General features: G+C 41.4%; 1 protein-coding gene across 3 annotated transcripts in view; it reads right to left on the bottom strand.

Moving 5' to 3' along the window:
• Nucleotides 1-20,477, bottom strand: part of LOC111158428 (latent transforming growth factor beta binding protein 1) — a 415,776-nt gene that overhangs the window by 26,336 nt on the left and 368,963 nt on the right. For all 3 annotated transcript variants that reach the window (XM_022520435.1, XM_022520437.1, XM_022520436.1), the window contains 6 exons: nt 20,245-20,388; nt 6,414-6,590; nt 5,585-5,671; nt 3,253-3,381; nt 2,429-2,569; nt 1,635-1,805 (listed from right to left, as the gene is read on the bottom strand). In XM_022520435.1, coding sequence (XP_022376143.1) covers nt 1,635-1,805; nt 2,429-2,569; nt 3,253-3,381; nt 5,585-5,671; nt 6,414-6,590; nt 20,245-20,388 — 849 coding nt within the window. The remainder of the gene's footprint in view (nt 1-1,634; nt 1,806-2,428; nt 2,570-3,252; nt 3,382-5,584; nt 5,672-6,413; nt 6,591-20,244; nt 20,389-20,477) is intronic.

Below are 20,477 nucleotides of genomic sequence, written 5' to 3' on the forward strand. Positions count from 1 at the left end.
AGGAGGAGCGGAGTTCAGTTGTGGTGCAGTAGGTGGAGAGGGATGGAATACCTTCTTCGATTATTTCTTCAGAAGGGGTATATAGCTATTTTTGAAAAAAAATTAAACAGCAAAAACCACTGGCTAAGTAAAATGATCTGAGGGATCAGCACCATGAGATGTCTCAAGCCTCCTACAGCTGTAACTCTCCTTTCCGTGGGCATCTGCCTCCGGGAGGGGAGGCCACAGTAATGCTAACAATTACAGCCTTCCCTGTGTTCCTGCTCTGCCTGTGCCTTCCCCACCCTCAACAACCCAGCAAGGGAGACATAGGCGCCGCTGTTTCACAAATGAGCTGTGCTGGGTGAGGTTGTTTTTCTCAATGGGCTGTTCTGGATCCCCAACTGAGACTCTCTGGCCCTAGAACCCATCCTCTTTCTTACCTTTTTTTTTTTTTTAAGATTTTATTTATTTATTTGAGAGAGATAGAGAGAGCACAAGTAGGCAGAGAAGCAGGCAGAGGGAGAGGGAGAAGCAGGCTCCCCGCTGAGCAGGGAGCCTGATGCGGGGCCTGATCCCAGGACCCTGAGATCATGACCTGAGCGGAAGGCAGATGCTTAACCAACTAAGCCACCCAGGCGCCCCTACCCATCCTCTTTCTAGTCCTGGGCTACTATCACCATCGATTTCTTTAGGTCTTTGCTCTTTATGCTTTGCAAGTCCTTTCCTTTTATGGCATTTCAAATCATTTTCTTTTTTATGCTACACTGGTTTTAGGTTATTGCCAATTTGAAAAGCTACAAAATAGCTTGAAAATTGCATTCTAATGAACTGAAAACCAATGCATTTCCTCTTTTTGGGAAATGCTTCCCCTCTTGACCATTCTGAGAATGTTTTCATGACACACTCCTTCACTTTATACCCCCACACACATTATCTTTCCAGCTTTAACAAATGGATTTCATTTCATAGCCAAAGACAAAATGATACACCAACACTCTCACGGACTTTCCTCTAAGGAGCAGGAAGTGGCTGCAGAGGTAAGGAGAGAAGTATGCAGTCACCAGACCACCCACAGTCAGAACTGCCAGGTCCTCCCCCAGCGCAAGGAGAGGGGATAAACCCGGAGCCTCGCTGTTGCATTTTCCATCTGGCCAAAGGTTTATCCTCTGATCTAACCCTGGAAATCAAAGGACATTGGTCGAAATACATTTTCACTTACTTTCTACTCTCTTCCTTTGTTGTTCTAACCCCTTTTTTGGTCCCTCTCACCAAGAGGCTGACATAAAAACCAGATCTTTGCCCTACAAAGATTGTCTACAGTCTCTAACACTATTTTGCTCTGAGTAGACACTGTTAGAAATGAGAAAGACTGTAGGAAGAAAAGGAAGTGTCAGGAAATATAAATTCTCAAGATGTATGTCACCAACTGCTAAGTTGCGCAATGTTTCTTTGGGTCATGTGTCATTCTTCGGTGAAACAGAATGGGTTTCAAAAATTCATGGCAGGGTCTGGACTGGAGCACACGTCCCACATCATACCTCTGATGAAAGTAAGGAATTGGGAGCGAAGCTGAAGATAGAGAAGGGAAAGGATCGCCAGGCTCCAAAGGAGGGGAGAGGAACTCCAGCAGAAGGAGCTGCCTCAGGGCTCACCTGAATCCTTCATGGGGCAGAGCGCGCACTGCATACCCCAGGCCTCGCCATACAAGCAGCAGCACTCCGTGTAAGTCGTCTGCTTGCCAACGAGAGGCCGGCTACACACATACTCCTCGCTCAGATGTTCCCAGCACAGGTCCTGGTAGACATCAGTTTCTTCTATTTGTTCTGAAAGGGAAAACATGGTTCCATGACAATCGCACTGTTATTCCTATTTCATAAACAGTGTGGTGGAAGCCAGTGAGTCTCAAAGTTTCCATCTCTATTTCTGAGAGTGACTTCCAAGTACAAGTCTGAAGCCGGCCTGGTCTTTCCATGGATCTAACCTCTGTCATCTCCCACCGGGTGTCATTCCATCCGCTGAAATTCAACCTGCCCATCATGTTCCAATTAAACCCCTCCCTCTGCAGCTTCCCATCATTCTAGAAAGCACTGCACTGTCTCCCTTCTACACTCCATAATCCTAAAGCACTTCTGATTTTCCAATCTTTCCTTTTTTTTTTTCTTTAACACTCACGCTTCTGTCAGATCCTACCAATTCTTTCTACATAACACTTTGCAGATTCATGCTTTCTCACCCAATTCATCCACCAAAGCCCTGGCCTAGTGACACTTCCCACTCGAGTACTCAATTCCAAACTTCCTGCCTTTCAACTGACGTCATCCAAGGTTGCTCCTGACAGTGATGATGGATAGATCAATTATGCCAATAACGAGTAGCATATCATCTCCCCGGGGATAAACAGTGAGATTTTCTGGGACGCAGACTTGCATCTCAGATCCAAACGTACCGTGCGACTCCGTTGGGGGTATACACCTTTTCTCTGAAGCATCCAGGACCATTGGGTGGGTACAGAAGCAGTTATAAGAGCCTTCTGTGTTAACGCACTGGCCATCAATACAACTACTGGGGTCCTGACATTCATCCAAATCTAAAGAGAAAAAAAATTATTAAAGACAATCAGCAATCAATTGTACCTCATACACGTCCCAAACTTTACACACTGCTAACTTTCGTCCAGATTCCAGGAGCTGCCACACATTCAGTAACTACACATCATCATCCAAGACAGAATAGCTCTGACTATAAAAATATTAAGTTGTATCGATTGGAAAAATAATGGTGCCCTGCTGCTGTTGACATTAAAGAAAGAAAGAAAACATTTAGGTAGGATATGCTTCGAAATTCAAGATAAAATGTCTCTTTATGATAGCTTTAAAATTATTTCCTTTTTGCTATGTTTTTTCTGCCTAGTTTATATGGTTTTCTGCTTAAGCCTTAAAGTCTGGGTCAGTATTTAAAAATGACTTTCACTTGCATGGTTTGAGTGATGAAACAGGAGGCTCCCCAGACCAAAAGAATACTTTGGTTAAACCAGTGACCTGAATTATAATTCCACATTGAATATTAACTCTTTGCTTGAAATCTGCTCAAATAAGAGTATGGAGGTTTTTTATTTTCTTAAATCTCGCTCAAGAAAAAGATCCGTAAAACATTTGAAGATCTTTCCGACACGTGACTCAGATGCTAGGGAGCTGTTTTTACTACACAGCGTTTACTTATCTTTCTCCATCTGTGTATTTTCACAGCACAATGTGGCTTCTTCACACTTACCAAAGCACTGCAGTTTGACGGGATCATAGTATGTCCCCTGCTTACAGTAGCATTCGTAACCAGGCTGAGTGTTCAGACAGAAGCCATTTTTACAGATTTCTTGCCCAAAGAGCATGCATTCATCCGCATCTGTGGGCGGGGGGGGATGGAGAAAGAGAACAGTTAGCTTAGGTCTTTCAGTTAAAAAGAAAAGCCTAACCGATATGGGGCTTCAAGTTAGATATTATGATATTCATAGCCCAAAGAATCTTCAGATACAACAACAGAAAATTCTTAAGGTTTTCAGAATTTATCATAGTTTTAAGAAATAGTTTTTAGAAAAATTTTTAGAAAAGTTTTTAGAAATTTAGAATAAAATTTTAAGAAAATTCTTAAAGACCTAACTCACAGATGTGGAGACAGACTCTGTGATACCTACGGAACAATGTCCAAAACATTAGTGCAGAAGGTCTTCTTGTAAAGACCATCTCTGGGTTGCTACCTCCTATTTGATGAAATAATCTATGGATTTCACAATGCAACCAACGATATTTTCATAAGAATATACCTTTTAAGAAAAGTGGCTTCTATAAATGTATATTTTGGCCCATTAACTAGTTGAGACGAAGAACACTCCCAAGGAGAGTCTGATGGGACTCGATGAGGCTTCTTTCTTGGTGATAATGACCAGCTAAGAAAAGCACAAGTTGCTAAGGGGGGGTGGCAGGCCCACTCCTCCACAGAATTTATAGTGCTCGCCATCTGCAAACCTCAGTTTACTCAGTGCTAAGTTGGAGACAACAGAAACATCTGCCTGATGGGACTCAAACAATTGAATGAGAAAATCCATGTAGAAGAATCCACAGACTCTCATAAACTAGTATCCCTTACTTTCATTGCTATTATTATTATCATCAGTTCTAGCATTTTAGAGCAAATGCCGTCTCATTAAAAAGAAATCATAGGATGGGGCGCCTGGGTGGCTCAGTGGGTTAAAGCCCCTGCCTTCGGCTCAGGTCACGATCTCAGGGTCCTGGGACTGAGCCCCACATTGGGCTCTCTGCTCAGCAGGGAGCCTGCTTCCCCCTCTCTGTCTGCCTGCCTCTCTGCCTACTTGTGATCTCTCTCTCTGTCAAATAAATAAATAAAATCTTAAAAAAAAAAAAAAAAAAAAAGAAAGAAATCATAGGCTCCAAAGATGAATCACTCAAAGTTACACAGCTGGAAAATGGCAAAGTCAAGTCCATAATACATGGCTGTTTGGATCTGCAACTAATATTCCAACCATTTACAGCACTGCTAAGACAGGGTGAGGAGGAACTTATTTTTATATGAGAGACGGTGACTTTATGGTAAAATCAGGGCTCTGTTCCACAATATGAAGTGAGATTTAACTATATCCCTGCAAAAACAAAGTAGGATATTTGTGAACTTGAAAACCGTTAAACACATATTGCAAACCAAGTCTTGTTATTTAATTGGACTAAATCATAAAAAGATTTAAAAAACACATATGGAATTTCTTACCCAGCTACTGACTATCATTAAGACACTATTCTCAACAACGGAAGGACAATAAAAATGTTTAGTCTATATTCCAGCCACTTAGCAGTTTTCAATCTTAAAATGTAAAGGGGGGGGAACCCACATTGTATATAAGATGTCAATAATACCTCTATCATGGAAATGTCAAAAGTGAGTGGTTACCAAGGAAATATTCATACATGTGGTTTAAATTTTGCCAAAAAGGCTGTGCATTTATTTTAAAATTATAGACTAATAGCATTAAATATAGAAAACACATCTACTTTAGTTTTCTTCTTTTCTATTCCTTATGAGGAATCTGTAGCCTTTGGTAAAAGTCTCTTAGCCATAGTGGGATGAGTTCTAAAAAGGGCAAGAATCTTAACTTTGTTGATAACCACTCAGACCAACAGAATGGCAGTCAAAATTACACGGTTTTAAATGATATTATTTTTAACATATGTCTGGAATAAAAGAATAAATTTATAAAAGTACCTCGTAGGTACAGAATTTTGTGTTTAGTATTTTTAGTATGTTATCTCATTTAATTCTCACAATAAACCTCGGAGACATTACTCCTATCTCAGATAGGAAGAGATGGAGACTCAGCAGGTTAATATGACATCCCAAGGCCAACAGTTCTATGTTTTCTAAATCCTAAGACAGACCTCTGCCTGGAGTCTGTAGGGGCCCTCCAATAGAAGAATTAAAGACTTTCTAATAAGTTTCCATGATTAGAAGAACTCTAAATCTGTCGAACCCAAGCCATGATTTTACTTGAATGATGAGATGCACATGTGTTGCAAATTCGCTTCTGTTTGATTCTGACCTTTATAGCTCTCACCACCCGTCTCGTAAGAGGATTCTCCACTGGGGACAAAACCTTTCCCTCTAGGACACATTTCGGTGAATTCAGCTGAGTTCAGGAGAGACCCAAAACAAACAAACAAACAAACAAACAAACAATTAAAAGAAGAAAAAAAAAAAGAATATCCTCCATTAATTTGTGTTTTAAATTCAGTTTTTCTTTCTCAGACTCAGTAACTTTAAGGCAAATCTTGTCATCTAATTCGGGCAAATACATTCAGCACAATCTCCAAAATTACAGAGTAGGGGCAAATAAATCTAATGGCTTTATAAGTTTACCAGTAACTTTAAAAAACTCCCCGAGCTCATGCGCTTTTGATTTACCTACATTTTGGTTGATGTGATGACTTCCTTCTCCCTTTCTGTGGTTTCTAGTGTTTTAAAGGCTTAGTAAGATTCCATTCAGGCAAGATCTTAGTCTAAATATGCAAGCTCTAGTTACAGATAATGCGGTGTCAGTTTTAGCAAAAAAGACTGGTTTTTAAAAAATGTAATAAAACTGAGTCACCTTTCTGCCAAAATACCCTATGGGACCTCATTGTAACAGTGTATTCTGTGATGGGACTGAAGTTAAGTTTAAGATTTCATTTGGAGGTAGGATGATGGGGGAGGATTCCAGGCCTGAATGAAATGTACTGCAAGGTGATCTCATCTCCGCTCTGTTACGGCAGGTCCCAGGCAATGCCATCGTTACGAGGCTTCAATGCAGAGACCAAAATGAGAACATGCCAAAGCCCTGGACAGCAGAGGACCAGACCCAATTATGAACACACCATTCAGCTGGTCCTTACCAGTCCCCAGCACTGGGCAAGGGAAGATCTCACAGTTGTCTCCCCAACCGGCCCCGGAAGTACAGCAGCACTCTTGTTTGGTGACGTTGGGGGCCAGCACGTTATCACAGAGACTGGCATCATTGAGATTATAGTAGCATTCTTTCTTTTCTTCCTTGGGTTGATCTTCATCTAAGTCTAAAGAGAGTGGAGAAAGTGAGAAGAGGACCTCCAAGACCCATCAGATCTGTATCACAACAAAGCAGAAGACACAACAGTAAAAAGGTAGGTGTGTCAGTATCATTTCACTTATACAAAGTGGCCCTTTTGCTTTCAGTGGTGGTGGATTCTTCCACTGCAAGATAAAAATGCCTGGAATCCTGAATCTTGATGGATTTCTAACACACTCCAAGAGTGTAAATCTGTCAAAATCATTTCCTTTTATGTTACCCAATTACTTTATTCTTGTACATTTGGCCGTGACTAGAGTTTCCATATATGCTTTCTTGCCAAACATTGAGCCATTCTATATGAGCTGTAACACCTACTTAAATCAATGAAAATTTTCCCCAACATTTGACCAGAGAAGTGGGGCCACACAAAACATTTAACTCTTAGGTGGTTATTTGAATCAACCATGCCCCAGTCTTTTCTGAATAGAACAAGGCAGCATAAGATAACCAGAAAAACACTGCAGTAACCTAAAGTCTATAAAATAACCTTTCGTTCCTGAAAGTTTACCTCAGTTGCTACAAAATATGGTTTTGAAGGAAATAATGAGTACCAGCTAAACCTCAGGGTAAAATTTCAAGGCTGGGTTCTAGTCGGGCTCATATATTTTCCAATAGACTCAGTTTAACCCTCTGTGAGAAAAGACAAAGTGATGGGACAGAAAAGAAACAATGAGAACAAAGTCTACCTACTTTCAGAAAATACCACAAATGATTTAATCCCATCAGATTTGTAGTCTGTGAACAAGAGTGTGCTTTTAAAAAAAACAATCAATAGGGGCGCCTGGGTGGCTCAGTTGGTTGGGCTACTGCCTTTGGCTCAGGTCATGGTCCCAGAGTCCTGGGATCGAGTCCCACATTGGGCTCCCAGCTCCATGGGGAGTCTGCTTCTCCCTCGGACCTCCCTCCTCATGCTCTCTCTCACTCTGTGTCTCTCTCCCTCTCTCTCAAAATAAATAAATAAAAATCTTTAAAAAAATAAAAAACAATCAATAGTTTCAGACTAGGCTTATAAAATAGTCTAATCTCTTCCCTACCATAGGCTGTAGAGGTCGAATTACTGCCTATGATTTAGCTAGAACTTATTAATAGTTTTTATTTTATGCTGTATCAAATAAAGAGCTGACTACTGCCATCACAATTATTTAGATTAATTCCAGCAAAATATTTTCATCAGAAGGCTGTTGTTTCCAGATGTTTAGACACAAAGAAACTACAGGGACAAAGGGAAAAACATTTGCCAGTGAGGATAAGACGTTAATGTCAACACTTACCTTTGTTTTGCAGTTGGTAGATAAACTGTACTACTAGGAAAGTTTAGTGAGGTATTTTTCACAATAGTTTCCTATATATTTATTTTGGCAGGTTCAGGTTGACTGTGAAAACTAGATCAATATGCCCTATAGAAAGTCTTCCTAAAATAGAAGTTCACAGAATTCTATCAGAAAAACTACTACCCTTTCTTTCCTCCTATGGTAAAGAAAACAAGCAAAACGACAAACAAAACTGACGTATACATTACTCTCGAAACACAGAACATCAATGAGAGTGCAAAAGATCCCTGCTCACACTTGATTTTGGTACTTCTCAGATCATTCTATCTTTGACATAATTCAGTCTGGACTCTCAGCGTTAATAGCTGATGACAAATTCCAACCTGGAATAAACGTCCAGGAAAAAGCAGAAATGCTGATTTCTACAGCAGTTTATGAAGCGGTTTTAAATCAGTTCCTGGTGTGTGAAATCAGATAAAAACCTGCCACAACCCTCGTCCCCTCTAGCTTTCAGGCGTGCAGAAGACAGAAATGGGCTTTGCCCATGTGGATGGAGCAGATGGCCACCACTTCATTCTCCTCGGGAGGGTCTCCAAGCTCTTACACACATAATTCTCTGGGAAATGTAAGGGCATTCCAAGTTATTAAAATCCATGGGGCGCCTGGGTGGCTCAGTGGGTTAAAGCCTCTGCCTTTGGCTCAGGTCATGATCTTAGGGTCCTGGGATCGAGTCCCGCATTGGGCTCTCTGCTCAGCGGGGAGCCTGCTCTCCCCCCCCCCCTCTGCCTGCCTCTCTGCCTACTCGTGATCTCTGTCAAATAAATAAATAAATAAATAAATAAATAAATAAAATCTTAAAAAAAATCCATCATGAGCTCTGTAGAAAATTTTGTAAATGCTTCCCCAACACTTGTGAATAAAATGACAGCCTACTACTACTAATCCTGCTCATTTTATTCAGAGGACCTAAACGTGCAGCTAGCTATGAATGGACGCATTTAGAAATACTATTCAAATCAGCACCATAATTGGTCAAGTTTACAGTCTGTGCTAAAAGAGGGCTGAATAACTGTTTTCTTCTTGTGTTCAAAGTCATAGGTATGTCATAGTGTTTCTTACAAAATGGAAAACTATACAGGAGGACATCATGAAGATTGCTACATCCATAGGTAATGAGACACCACAGGCTTCTGTGTTAATAAATATGGTCTGTTTTCTACCATGTTTGTTTTACTCATAGCACAGAAACTAAGAAAAAAAATTATCTTTGTTTTCCTTTTTCTTTGGAAGGAAACTCACAAGTTATTGCATAAGGGAAACGACCAATAACTTTACTGTACTATTCAGGTTTTACATTGGTTGTTAACAGGTTTTATTTTTTCTCCAAGCAGATTGAAAATTCAGTGTTTACACAGCTGAAATTGGGGGTTAGGCCCTCATCCGTGTTTGGAAAGAGATGCAAATTCTTTTAAAAAAACTGGTCCACAAAGGTCATTCTGTGAAAAACGGCAATTTCTCTATCTTTCTAACCTTTAAATAATTAACTTCCTAGAGCATTTTTCCACTGGGGAACACTGAGCCATGAACACAATGCAATGTGATTTCTTTAGAGAATCTCTGTATGGGTTTAGGTCACTGTTGCCACAGGAGGAATTGTTCTATCGCAAAATAATTTTAAGACATCTAATCAACGGATACAAAAGCATCAGGCATTAAAAGGAATGAATTTTATTTTTCTTAGAGCTTTTATGAATAAGATTAGCTACACCACATACTTCAAGCCACAGACTTCTATGAAATAAACTGTCTCTTCTCTAGTATTTTCAGATGTCACTTTTTAATTTTATTAAGAGGTGGGTGTAACATCTGGGCATAAACAGCAATTTGCGTAGTTCAATCCTAAGGTACGGATGGTGACAAGAAGTGAGTTTTTGGACCTTTTACTGAAGCCATTTTTACGGAGCCCTTCCTTGTGATCCAGAGTAACTCCATGAAGCGGACAGTACGGGTTATCAAGCAGCCTCACCTTCCAGAAGAGACAATTCAGGCTGGGTCCAATGTGTCATGCCTACTGCTTTCCCCAAACCTCTTCTGTGGGGCTCAGCTTCCTAGCATCTGAACAGGCACAGGTTTGTTTTGCTTTGCTTTGCTGTTTTCCTTTCTTTCTCCTCTTTGAGATAAAGAGGGAGGGGTCAGCAGAAATCTCTGCTAGGGTAGGGTGCAGCTACAAGGTCATACAGGGCCATCATGTTCCCTTGCTCTGAAGAAAAAGTTGTGGGTTAAGTCACAAGTGCCACTTGTGAAGAGCACCTTCTAGAAACGTCTTCTCCTGGTTCATCATAAAGAAGAGGATGTGGCGTTTATTTATAGGACTGTTTCCTTCCCTGGTATCATCTTAGGTTTGCTGTTAGGTTGAAGAAACCTGGACCATTTTCCTAATAAAAGTGGACTTGGGCATTTTAAATGGGCTTTTTAAATGGCTTTTAGGGGTGCCTGGGTGGCTCCGTTGTTAAGCGTCTGCCTTCAGCTCAGGTCATGGTTTGAGGGTTCTAGGATTGAGCCCTGCATCTGGCTATCTGCTCAGCGGGGAACCTGCTTCTTCTTCTCCCACTCCCCCTGTTTGTGTTCCCTCTCACTGTCTCTCTCTGTCAAATGAATAAATAAAATCTTAAAAACACACAAATGGGTTATTTTCAATTTCCATTTGCAATGTATTCTGAAGGTCTTTATGAGCTAATAATCCTCTTCATACCTTTCTGAGACAGTCAGGATTTTGACAATGACCAAAGAGTATCATCACAAGTACTCAGATACAGTGTCCTCCCCCCAAAAAACACCTGCCATAGTCCTGAAAAAGACATCAATTTATAAAACTCTAATGATGGTACTGTTCAGTAAATTACTTTCAACACAATCATTCATGAAGCTTTAGTCCCTTTTTAAAAAAATTTTAAAATCTCTGCAGGCACTACTGTTTTATACCAACTCATGTTTTTACGAGAAAACAATTTCTAGTGTAATATTCCAAGGAGGAATAAAAGAAAGCTTGGAAATTCATTATTTTTCCTTTTCCCCCTGGTTGTCTCGATTAAAGACTTGCAAGATGAGATGTGTGTGTGAGTGTTAAGTGGGATTCAGGAGAGAGCCACTGGTGAGTTTCAGAAAATGAGCACTGACAACAGGAAGGGGCCAGACAGGAAGGGATGCAAGTAAAAAGGAAGACTGGAAATAAGAGCTAATAACTTCAATAGTAAAGGTGTGAAAGTCAAAATGGAGATGAGAAAGCCAAGCACAAGAGAAAAAATATATGGGAGAGGATTCCTCCACATAGTTCCTATCCTTAAAGCAGTCAGGCAGGTGGGGAGTCAGGCCCTGACCTAAGCCACACTGCACATGGCCAGGGTGGGCAAGGCTACCATGGAAGGCTGCCTGGAGGAGCTGACCTTTGAGCCAATGTCTTAAAAAATAAATTCTGAAAAACTGGACAGGAAATAAGGTGTGACAGGAGTGAGGAGGAATGAAAAGTACAGTCGTTTTGAAGTCTGTGTGGGTGGAGTACGGTGAGGGGAAGCAGAAGGAGTTCAGGGAGGGTGACTCTGAGAGCCCGAGGATGGGACAGGGATGCATGGGCATAGGAACAAGTAAAATTTGAGTTCCTGACTCAGGTATTGGGTAGGGGACAACACCACCATCTGCTGGAAGAAGGTCGCCTCAGGGCCTCCGCTAAGAAGACAGGAAATAAATACTGGCCAGGGTGAAGGAAGGATCTTGGTCTTCGTTTCTTTTTCGAGAAGAGAATGGGAGAAGTGAGCCTGAGATAGGAACAGGCTGGGGAGAGTGGGGAAAAGAGAAAGCTTATGACTCAGGGAGAGAGTACTGGAAACTGGGAAAGTCAGGGCAAGAGCCCAGGGACAGAGAAGCCTCCCGAAAGCAGAATGAAGCCCCACAGGAAGGAAAAATGGGTGTGACACGCTGAGGCAGGTGAGCAGATGTTGCATGTGGAGACAGAGAAAAGAGAAGAGGTCACAACAGCAAAAGCACTGTCATAGTCACAGGGCACCTGGGTGGCTCAGTCGTTAAGCGTCTGCCTTCTGCTCAGGTCATGATCCCAGGGTTCTCCACCCCAGAACCGCCTCTGGTTCCCTGCTTCTCCCTCTACCCCTCCCCCCACTCATGCTCACACTCTCAAATAAATAAATAAATAAAATCTTAAAAAAAAAAAAAAAAAAAAAAGCCTGGTCACAACACTGACACACAGGTGCCGTGAGGGCTTGTGAAGACGACTGGGAAAATAAAGCCACATCTGACGTGACAGATGGAATATCTGGAAATGTTTAAAAGGAAATGTACAAACCCTTCCACTTCAGGCCCTATTCATGGCAAATGCTAGGATCCCACGTGACTTCTAGCGCAATGGTGTGGGTGTCTCCCCCGCAGCCTCAAGAACACGAAATGAACACAAAATGACTCATGTCCAGGCGGAGTCTGTCACTTGGTTCAACTGTTACTGGTTTGTGCAAACATGGACATCTCTTTACTGAAAACTCGGATATTATTTTGGATACTAGATAGAGCAAGTAAAAAATTTCCTAAAAGTAAAAGCACGGTTTGAAAAATTTTTCTATTCTCTCTGAATGTGGGAAGAAAACTGACCCAGCTTCCCCCACCCTGCAAACAAATGAGCCTGTTTTCCTTACACTTACCTTATTTGACTTTTCCTATAGACTTACCTTATTTTATGGTATAGCTCCATTACCAATAAACAAGAAGACCCCAGGAGCTTGATGGCATTTTACAATGTTTATATTTTATTTATTTATTTTTTTTAAATATTTTATTTATTTGACAGAGAGAAATCACAACTAGACAGAGAGGCAGGCAGAGAGAGAGGAGGAAACAGGCTCCCTGCGGAGCAGAGAGCCCGATGCAGGGCTCGATCCCAGGACCCTGGGATCACGACCCGAGCCGAAGGCAGAGGCTTTAACCCACTGAGCCACCCAGGCGCTCCCACAATGTTTACATTTTAAATACTGTGCTCTCGCTGTCTTTAATTTTTTTCCTACCGAAGGCCTTTTTTTCTAATCAGAAATTATTTTTTAAAAAATTCTTTCAATGTTAATTTATTTTACAGGTTAACTAAATACATTATTAAAAAAAAAACCCTACTCTGCCAAATATAACAGTTGAATGATATTATATGTGGTTTCCTGTCTTTAAAAAAATATTGTACATACATAAAACCTATAGTGAAACTACCTCTCCAGGAAGAGAACAAGAATGCTGTGTGGGTTTAATTGTCAGAACCATGAGGATGATTTGCACGTGCCCCTTGACAGCAGGGAAGCTCTTTTTTTCTTCTGTTCCACTTGTTATTTGACCAAGCATAGAGAGGACTATAAATGCATAATTATAAGTATAAATGCATAATAGTATATGCATTTATAAATGCATATAAAGTATAAATGCATAATTTATAAGTATAAATGCATAATTTATACTTATAAATGTATAAGTATACATTTATAGTATAAATGCATAATTTATAATTATATATAAATGTACCTAAATGTATATATATAAATTTATATATACATTTATATATGTAAGTATATATATAGTATAAGTAGAGTATAAATGCATAAGTATAAATGCACAATTTATAAGTATAAATGCATAAGTATAAATGCATAATTCCTCATTCAAGTGTGGCCCCCATTGTATCTTTGATAAAAATGTATCTCTGATAAAATGAATAATTATATTAATTCTATAGAACTACCTGGGAATGAGATGGTGAGATACAAAGCGGATACACTCTCAAATCAAACAGGCAATTTGATTCAAGAGTCACTGAGTGCCTTCACAGGTCAGGCACCATGCATGCTAAGCAGTGAACAAGGTTACAGGGGATGCAAAAAAGGAGTAAGATGGAGTATCAGGGTCCTGTTACCCTGCTAATGGATTTGGACTTCGTGCTATAGGGAGTAGGAAGCAGCTGAAGCTTTCTGTCACGAGCACCGGGGGTTGCACGTGATAGATCACTAAATTCTGTACCTAAAACCAGCGCTGCACTGTATGTTAACTGGAATTTAAGTAACAACTTGGAAGAAAAAAAATAATAAAACCAGACTCATGTTTTGCAAACATCAACTGTGGCAACTGCAAGGAGCAGGAATTGATGGGAGAGGCTGGAGGGAAGTCAGGAGGGTACTGCCACAGTCCAGGTAAGAGAAGCTGAGGGACTGGCCCGGAGGAGTGAGGAGCAGGGAAAGCTTTGAAGGACACTGTGGAAGCAGAATTGGCAGGACGTTATGATGACTTGGATGAATGGTGAGAAAAATTAAGGTATGATGATGTCAGGATTTCTCGTACTGACGTTTGGCAATTAATGAGTGAACACAGGTTAGGGAAGGAATGGTAAAGAATTCGGTTTTGGATAATTTCGGGCAGATACACTTACAAGACTCCCTGGGAGAAAGGTCCAATAATAGGCAGCTGGAAATAAGAGCATGGCCCTAAGGACAGAGGAGGAGGCAGAAAGTATTTACTTGGCAGTGAGTACCATGTAAGTAATAGTTGACTCAGAGATGAGGATTAAATATCCCCAGAGAAGCATAGAGAGTAAAAAGAGGCCTGAACATGCAACTCCCCAGGACATTATTATTTAAGGAATGGGCCACAGAAAAAGAGTCTGGGAACAAGAAAGAGAAAGAACAGAGAAAGAGGAAGGAGGATACAAGGAAGACAAATGTCCTAAAATCAATCAAAGGGAAAAGAAGGGGTGGGGGGAGATGGGAAACCACTGTCAATTTTTTCTTGAGGAGTCAGCAGGGAGACTAATGGCTTTAGCATGTAGGAGCTCACTACTGACCCAAGGGAAAAGTGCTTCACGTAGACGAATGAGTGGGAGGGCCCTGGATCAAATGGGAGACGGTCCCATGGAGGTAGGTGGAACATGGATGTCCCCCCAAAGAATCTGGAGGTAAGCGTGGTGACAGAGAGCATCCCTGGATGGGATTTTCATTTTTTTTAAAAAATATTTTATTTATTTATTTGACAGGGAGAGAGATCACAAGTAGGCAGAGAGGCAGGCAGAGAGAGAGAAAGGAGGAAGCAGGCTCCCTGCTGAGCAGAGAGCCCGATGCGGGACTCGATCCCAGGACCCTGAGATCATGACCTGAGCTGAAGGCAGAGGCTTAACCCACTGAGCCACTCAGGCGCCCGGGATTTTCATTTTTGATCTATTTTCGTATTTGCCAATTTTCTGAGGAGAATGCACATCATTTCAGTAAAGAAAACAAAACAAAGAAAGGAAGTGAAAAGGAAGCCAATTTTAGAAGAATCTGGTGTCATGGGGTCCTCAGCCTTGAGAAGTGGAATGGTGATGTGGAAAAGACCTGGGAGCTGGGTTTCTGCACAGCATTAGCCAGAGGGCCCTAAGGAGAACATTTAGAACTTCTCTCTGGGCCTGGGCTTCCTTACACAGAAATATCAGAGCTGGGCTGGAAAACCATGAAGGTGCTTCCTTGCTGTAGAAGTCTGGGGCCGAGCTTGTGAGGCAAGAATATGTGTGTGAGGTAACACATTAGCGAGAAATGGTATTTAGGGAAACCCTGAAGTAAACTGTGTCAAGAACAATAAATTTATAATTTATAAATTATAAATTTATAATTTATAATGCCAATTATCCCTCCAACTTATGTTCTATAATTTCTGATCTTGCTTATTCACTATTCTTAAAGTGAGGAGCCCTTGTCTCAATTATAACATACATCTTTTTGTGTTCTTTTCTTATACCTTCTGTTTTAAAAATAAAACCCAGTTCCTACCCCCCGAGTCTCCTCTGTGCACCAATCAAGACAGAGAGCCGTGTTTTGTGGTAAGGCCTGAGGGCTTCAGCTGGCAAGACTACATATGCTTCCTTTAGAGTGCCCACGGACGTCAAGTTTTTATTGACCAATTATCACAGGCACTGAGGAAATAGAAGCACCAGGCTGTATTTCATGTGCATACCCTCTTACACGTGATGAGTGGCGTGGACTTTTTTTAGTCATTTCTGTTGCAGGTGCTTTTAGGCAACATACAGCAATGTCAATTAGTGGCCAAAGGCCCAGGCAGTGAAAACCATTACGCCAGACCTAAAAAAAAAATTAGGTGGGAGCCAAGACGTAGTTTAGAAACAAAAATCCTACGACAGGAAAATTCAAAAGTACAACCTGGCGTGATGTCCTGTGGGAAGTGGGTGCCCTTCGGGCCGTGGGTCTCCCACCTGTTCCAGGATACCTCTCGGGAAACACCCACAGACTCGTGACAGTGATCCGCTGTCTCTAGTTATGGGACAAATCTGCACACTGATGCGAAGTGTGCCTTCCTGCCATGCACGCCTCAGCTCCGGTTCTGTCCTCAGTCTGATCCCACCACAGATGACTCGCTACTGCTCACCGCTGGAATGCCCTGGGTACTGGGGAAACTTTGTTCCAGCCGATGAACAGCGTTCCAGCCTATATTGCAAATTCACCTTTCCTTTCTGAATTACTTTTCAGGAAGGATGAGGTCTGCGCTGTTGGTCTATCATATGGAGAATACTATTAATCTGAGTCCTTGTTAAAAACTTTCACTTGAATTTCCTACACCACGGTTTGTTTTATTTAACAGCAGCTCCTTTGATTGGAGGAGACTAACTCTTTGAAGTGGCCTCCATTTAACCAATCTGTTGCATGAACCAATGTTCCCTCGCCCTCTGAAAAGCACCTTGGCCAGTGTCCTCAGCCAGCTGGCCGCTCTCCGGTGGGAGCACACACGTCTGCTCTCACATGTTGGGCATGGTGCTGACCGAGGCTCGGCTGCATTTATTCTGAAACATTCTGCGCCACCATATTAATTGTTGTAATTGTATAACTGAACAGTATACAAATCAATAAAATGTGCCATAAGAAGAGTTGTTTATAGAACAAGATCAAGGTTGGGAAAGACTAACATTGACTCGGTAAAAGCAATGTTATCAAATTAGGTGTGGATAAGACAACCGCAAAAACAATTGAGAAAAACTATAAAAATCTAGAGGGATTTTACACTCATTTACTTTGCAAGGGACTTTACATTCTTACTCCCTTTAAAGTGGGTGATGTCAATCCTGCGTAATACAGTTTATGCAGGACAAGCCATGCAGGACTCTAAGATAAGAATGGACTTCTACTTGAAGAAAGACTCTGGCCCTCCTTCTAAGATTGGCAAATGAATGTTCCTTTGCGCGCTTTAAGTTAAAATTTAAATACTTAAAAATCATATTATCTTTTTTAAGATTTCCAGCTTCAATCACCTTTTTAAGATTTTATTTATTTATTTGACAGAGATCACAAGTAGGCAGAGAGGGAGGCAGAGAGGGAGAAGCAGGCTCCCTGCTGAGCAGAAAGCCCGACGCAGGGCTCGATCCCAGGAATCTGGGATCATGACCCGAGCTGAAGGCAGAGGCTTAACCCACTGAGCCACCCAGGCGCCCCTTCAATCACCTTTTTAAACAGCAGGTCAACTACTGGCCCTGAAGAAGTCAGGGAGGGAACTCTCCTGTGGTTCACAGCTGGCCGGTCTCTCAGGACCCAGACAGAGAACTGCTCAGATGAAGATGTCATCACAGACAATCTTAAGACTGCGTATCATCAGTTAAAGTTTGCCAAGAACTATGCAAATTGAGGTATAGTAGTCAGAGCTGCCAGGAACTATATAAATTAGATTATGCTGACATGGACCAATAAAAACAACTGGGTATGTACAATATTTAGCAAAAGCCAGAGAACTATGGGGGAAAATATGTAAGAAACCATACATGGAAAGATTAGATATAAACTTAAGAGGAAAAGAAACTATGTATCCATTGGCAGACAAGATTTATGAATCTGAGTATTCAAAATGAAGTTCTTTAAAAAAATGCAGGACAGTACATAGTGAGCTCTGACTGGGAGAGCTTTCCAGAAAGAGTCACTGAGAGGGCAATGACACTAAGGGAGGAAAAAAGCAAAGCAAGTGTTAGGAACTTTGTTACGGAAAAGCTTAAAAATAGGAGATGAGGAACAAGGCTTACAAAATGAATCACTGTAAAGATTTAAGAAGCAGCTTACAATGAATTACTCCCGTTCCCCCAAAATGGTTCAGGTGGTCTCACGATCCTATTAAAGCACCATTAATCTCTAAGAAAAGAAATGAGCAAGCTTTAGGATCTCAGACACGTACCTCATTCGAGTCTATGAAGTGAATGAACCATTTTTTTTTTTTTTAAGATTTTATTTATTTATTTGACAGAGAGAGAGATCACAAGTAGGCAGAGAGGCAGGCAGAGAGAGAGGGGGGAAGCAGGCTCCCCGCTGAGCAGACAGCCCGATGCGTGGCCTGATCCCAGGACCCCGGGATCACGACCCGAGCCAAAGGCAGAGGCTTTAACTCACTGAGCCACCCAGGAGCCCCTGAACCATTCTTTGATGTTGCTAAAACATTCTAGCAAAACAATATCTATTTTGGAAAAAAAGTCGTTAAAAGGTCTATTATTTCAGAACAGATTCTAAAAAAATAAGAAAGAGGTATCACTTAAGTGTTTAGATTACAGCTTACTTCCTATAGAACTCTGCCATTAACGAATGGCTTTTACAGATAGGATTTTTAAAAAATTCATAAAATTCTGTGAGGTAAATACAACCTTTCTATTTTGTAAGCAAGAAAATAAAGACTCATAAAAGGTGAATGATATGCCCAAGCTTACACAGCTGGAAAACAGCAGCCCACCACGGTCATTCTAATTTAAAGTATTACAAAAGTTTGGAAAACAAAGGACTAAACTAAAGTTTCCATTAATTCCAATAATTATCTTTTTAAATATCATCTCTTCTTCCCTCCCACCACAGACTGTAATCATTTGAAGAGCCTGGTCTGTCACTCAACACGGGACCACACGCATTTAGCTTGACTACCTAACCTTCAGGTGAATCATTCAATGACTGTACAATAATACGTGAATGACTTTAGTCAAAATGATACTGTGGGTGAGGTGTTACTCTACAGAACCAAAGACAAAGAAGAAAAAGATAGTTACTTACCCAATCCTACTATGGGCCAGCCAGGTTAACTGACTGTGTGTTTTTTTTTTTTTTTTTTTAAGACAGATTTATTTATTTATTTATTTGTCAGAGAGAGAGAGAGCGAGCACGTGTGAGCATGCGCAAGCAGGCAGAGAGGCAGGCAGAGGCGCAGGGAGCCTGATGCAGGACTTGATCCCAGGACCCTGGGATCATGACCTGAGCCGAAGGCAGCTGTTTAACTGACTGAGCAACCCAGGCATCCCTGCATGTTTGTTTTTGCTACTACAGGAACAACTGAGATGAAAAGTCTTTTCTCTTTGGTTCATGCGTTACAGGGGTGGTCACTGGAATGAAGAGTGACCCCAGTAACACTTCATCCCGTCCCCTTCACAATGTTTTTGAATTGCTGTCTTTTGGTGTAATTCTGCACCCCTCCTTTCTACATTTAATAACTAAGAATATGTATAGGGGAAAATATTTTTACATTTTATTACCTATTACTTGCAAAGATGGTTATTTCACACAGAACAAGTGTACCCTGTCGAGAAGTAGTGAGAGCTCTCTTAGAAGCATGGATATAATCACCGAGATTGAGCAAGAAAGTCAAATGGCCGATGTTTCATTTTATTTGGCTCTCAAATGACCATTTGGTCTTTTGCTTCCCTTAAAATACAACCAGACTATAGCTACATGGCACACACTAAAAGAGTGATCTGGAAGTTGATTAATTTATCTGGAAAACCATCAGCTCTCCATTTCAATTCGTGCCATGACGACACAGACTAAATCAAATTTTAAACGAATGCAAACACAGCCACTCTCCAGGCCAACTTCTGAAAAAAACACCTTAACTCTTCCAAGTGGAAGTCTTTGTAGATCCTAAGAGGCCTATATGTTGCTTTTAATTTAGAGAAGTGTCAAGATACGCTTCTCCGAGGGCCAAGAAAGCAAGATTATGCAACCTAATGAGACAATGCCATGTTAAACCCTGAGCTGATGGCTCTCTGAGTTGTGAGCGGTTCCCAGTGAATGTTCTCATCATTTTGGATCCTTTATCCTACCCATGGCGTCTCTGGGTTGGAAAGCACGACAGAGGCCATCTAGCTCATACAGTCATCACTGACCACATCCTAATTCACTGATAAGGCAGGCTTGGAAAGAGCACGGAACTTCCAAAGACAGCAGTGTTCCAGGACATTTGGTTATTCCTTACCTCACTTCCAGAGCGTGTGGCTCAAACCTGAATAGGGATAAGTCCCCAAGAGGAGCCACGGAGACTTACCTCCGGAGTCCCGGGAGCGGCACTGCCCAGTCATGGGGCTGTACTCCTGGTTTTCATCAGCACACACACACAGGAAGGACCCTTCTACGTTTTCACAGAAGGCTTCACCACACACCCCACTGAGCAGCTCGCACTCGTTCACATCTGGAAAAGGGAGCACAGATCAAGTCAGACGCATGCCTCCCTCCTGACAGCTCTCTATTTCACCAGTTGTGCCAGGGCTGGTGGTGTCT

The sequence above is a fragment of the Enhydra lutris genome, unplaced genomic scaffold, assembly GCF_002288905.1.
Source record: "Enhydra lutris kenyoni isolate GAN:26980312 unplaced genomic scaffold, ASM228890v2 scaffoldscaffold59, whole genome shotgun sequence".
NCBI classification, from domain to species: domain Eukaryota; kingdom Metazoa; phylum Chordata; class Mammalia; order Carnivora; family Mustelidae; genus Enhydra; species Enhydra lutris.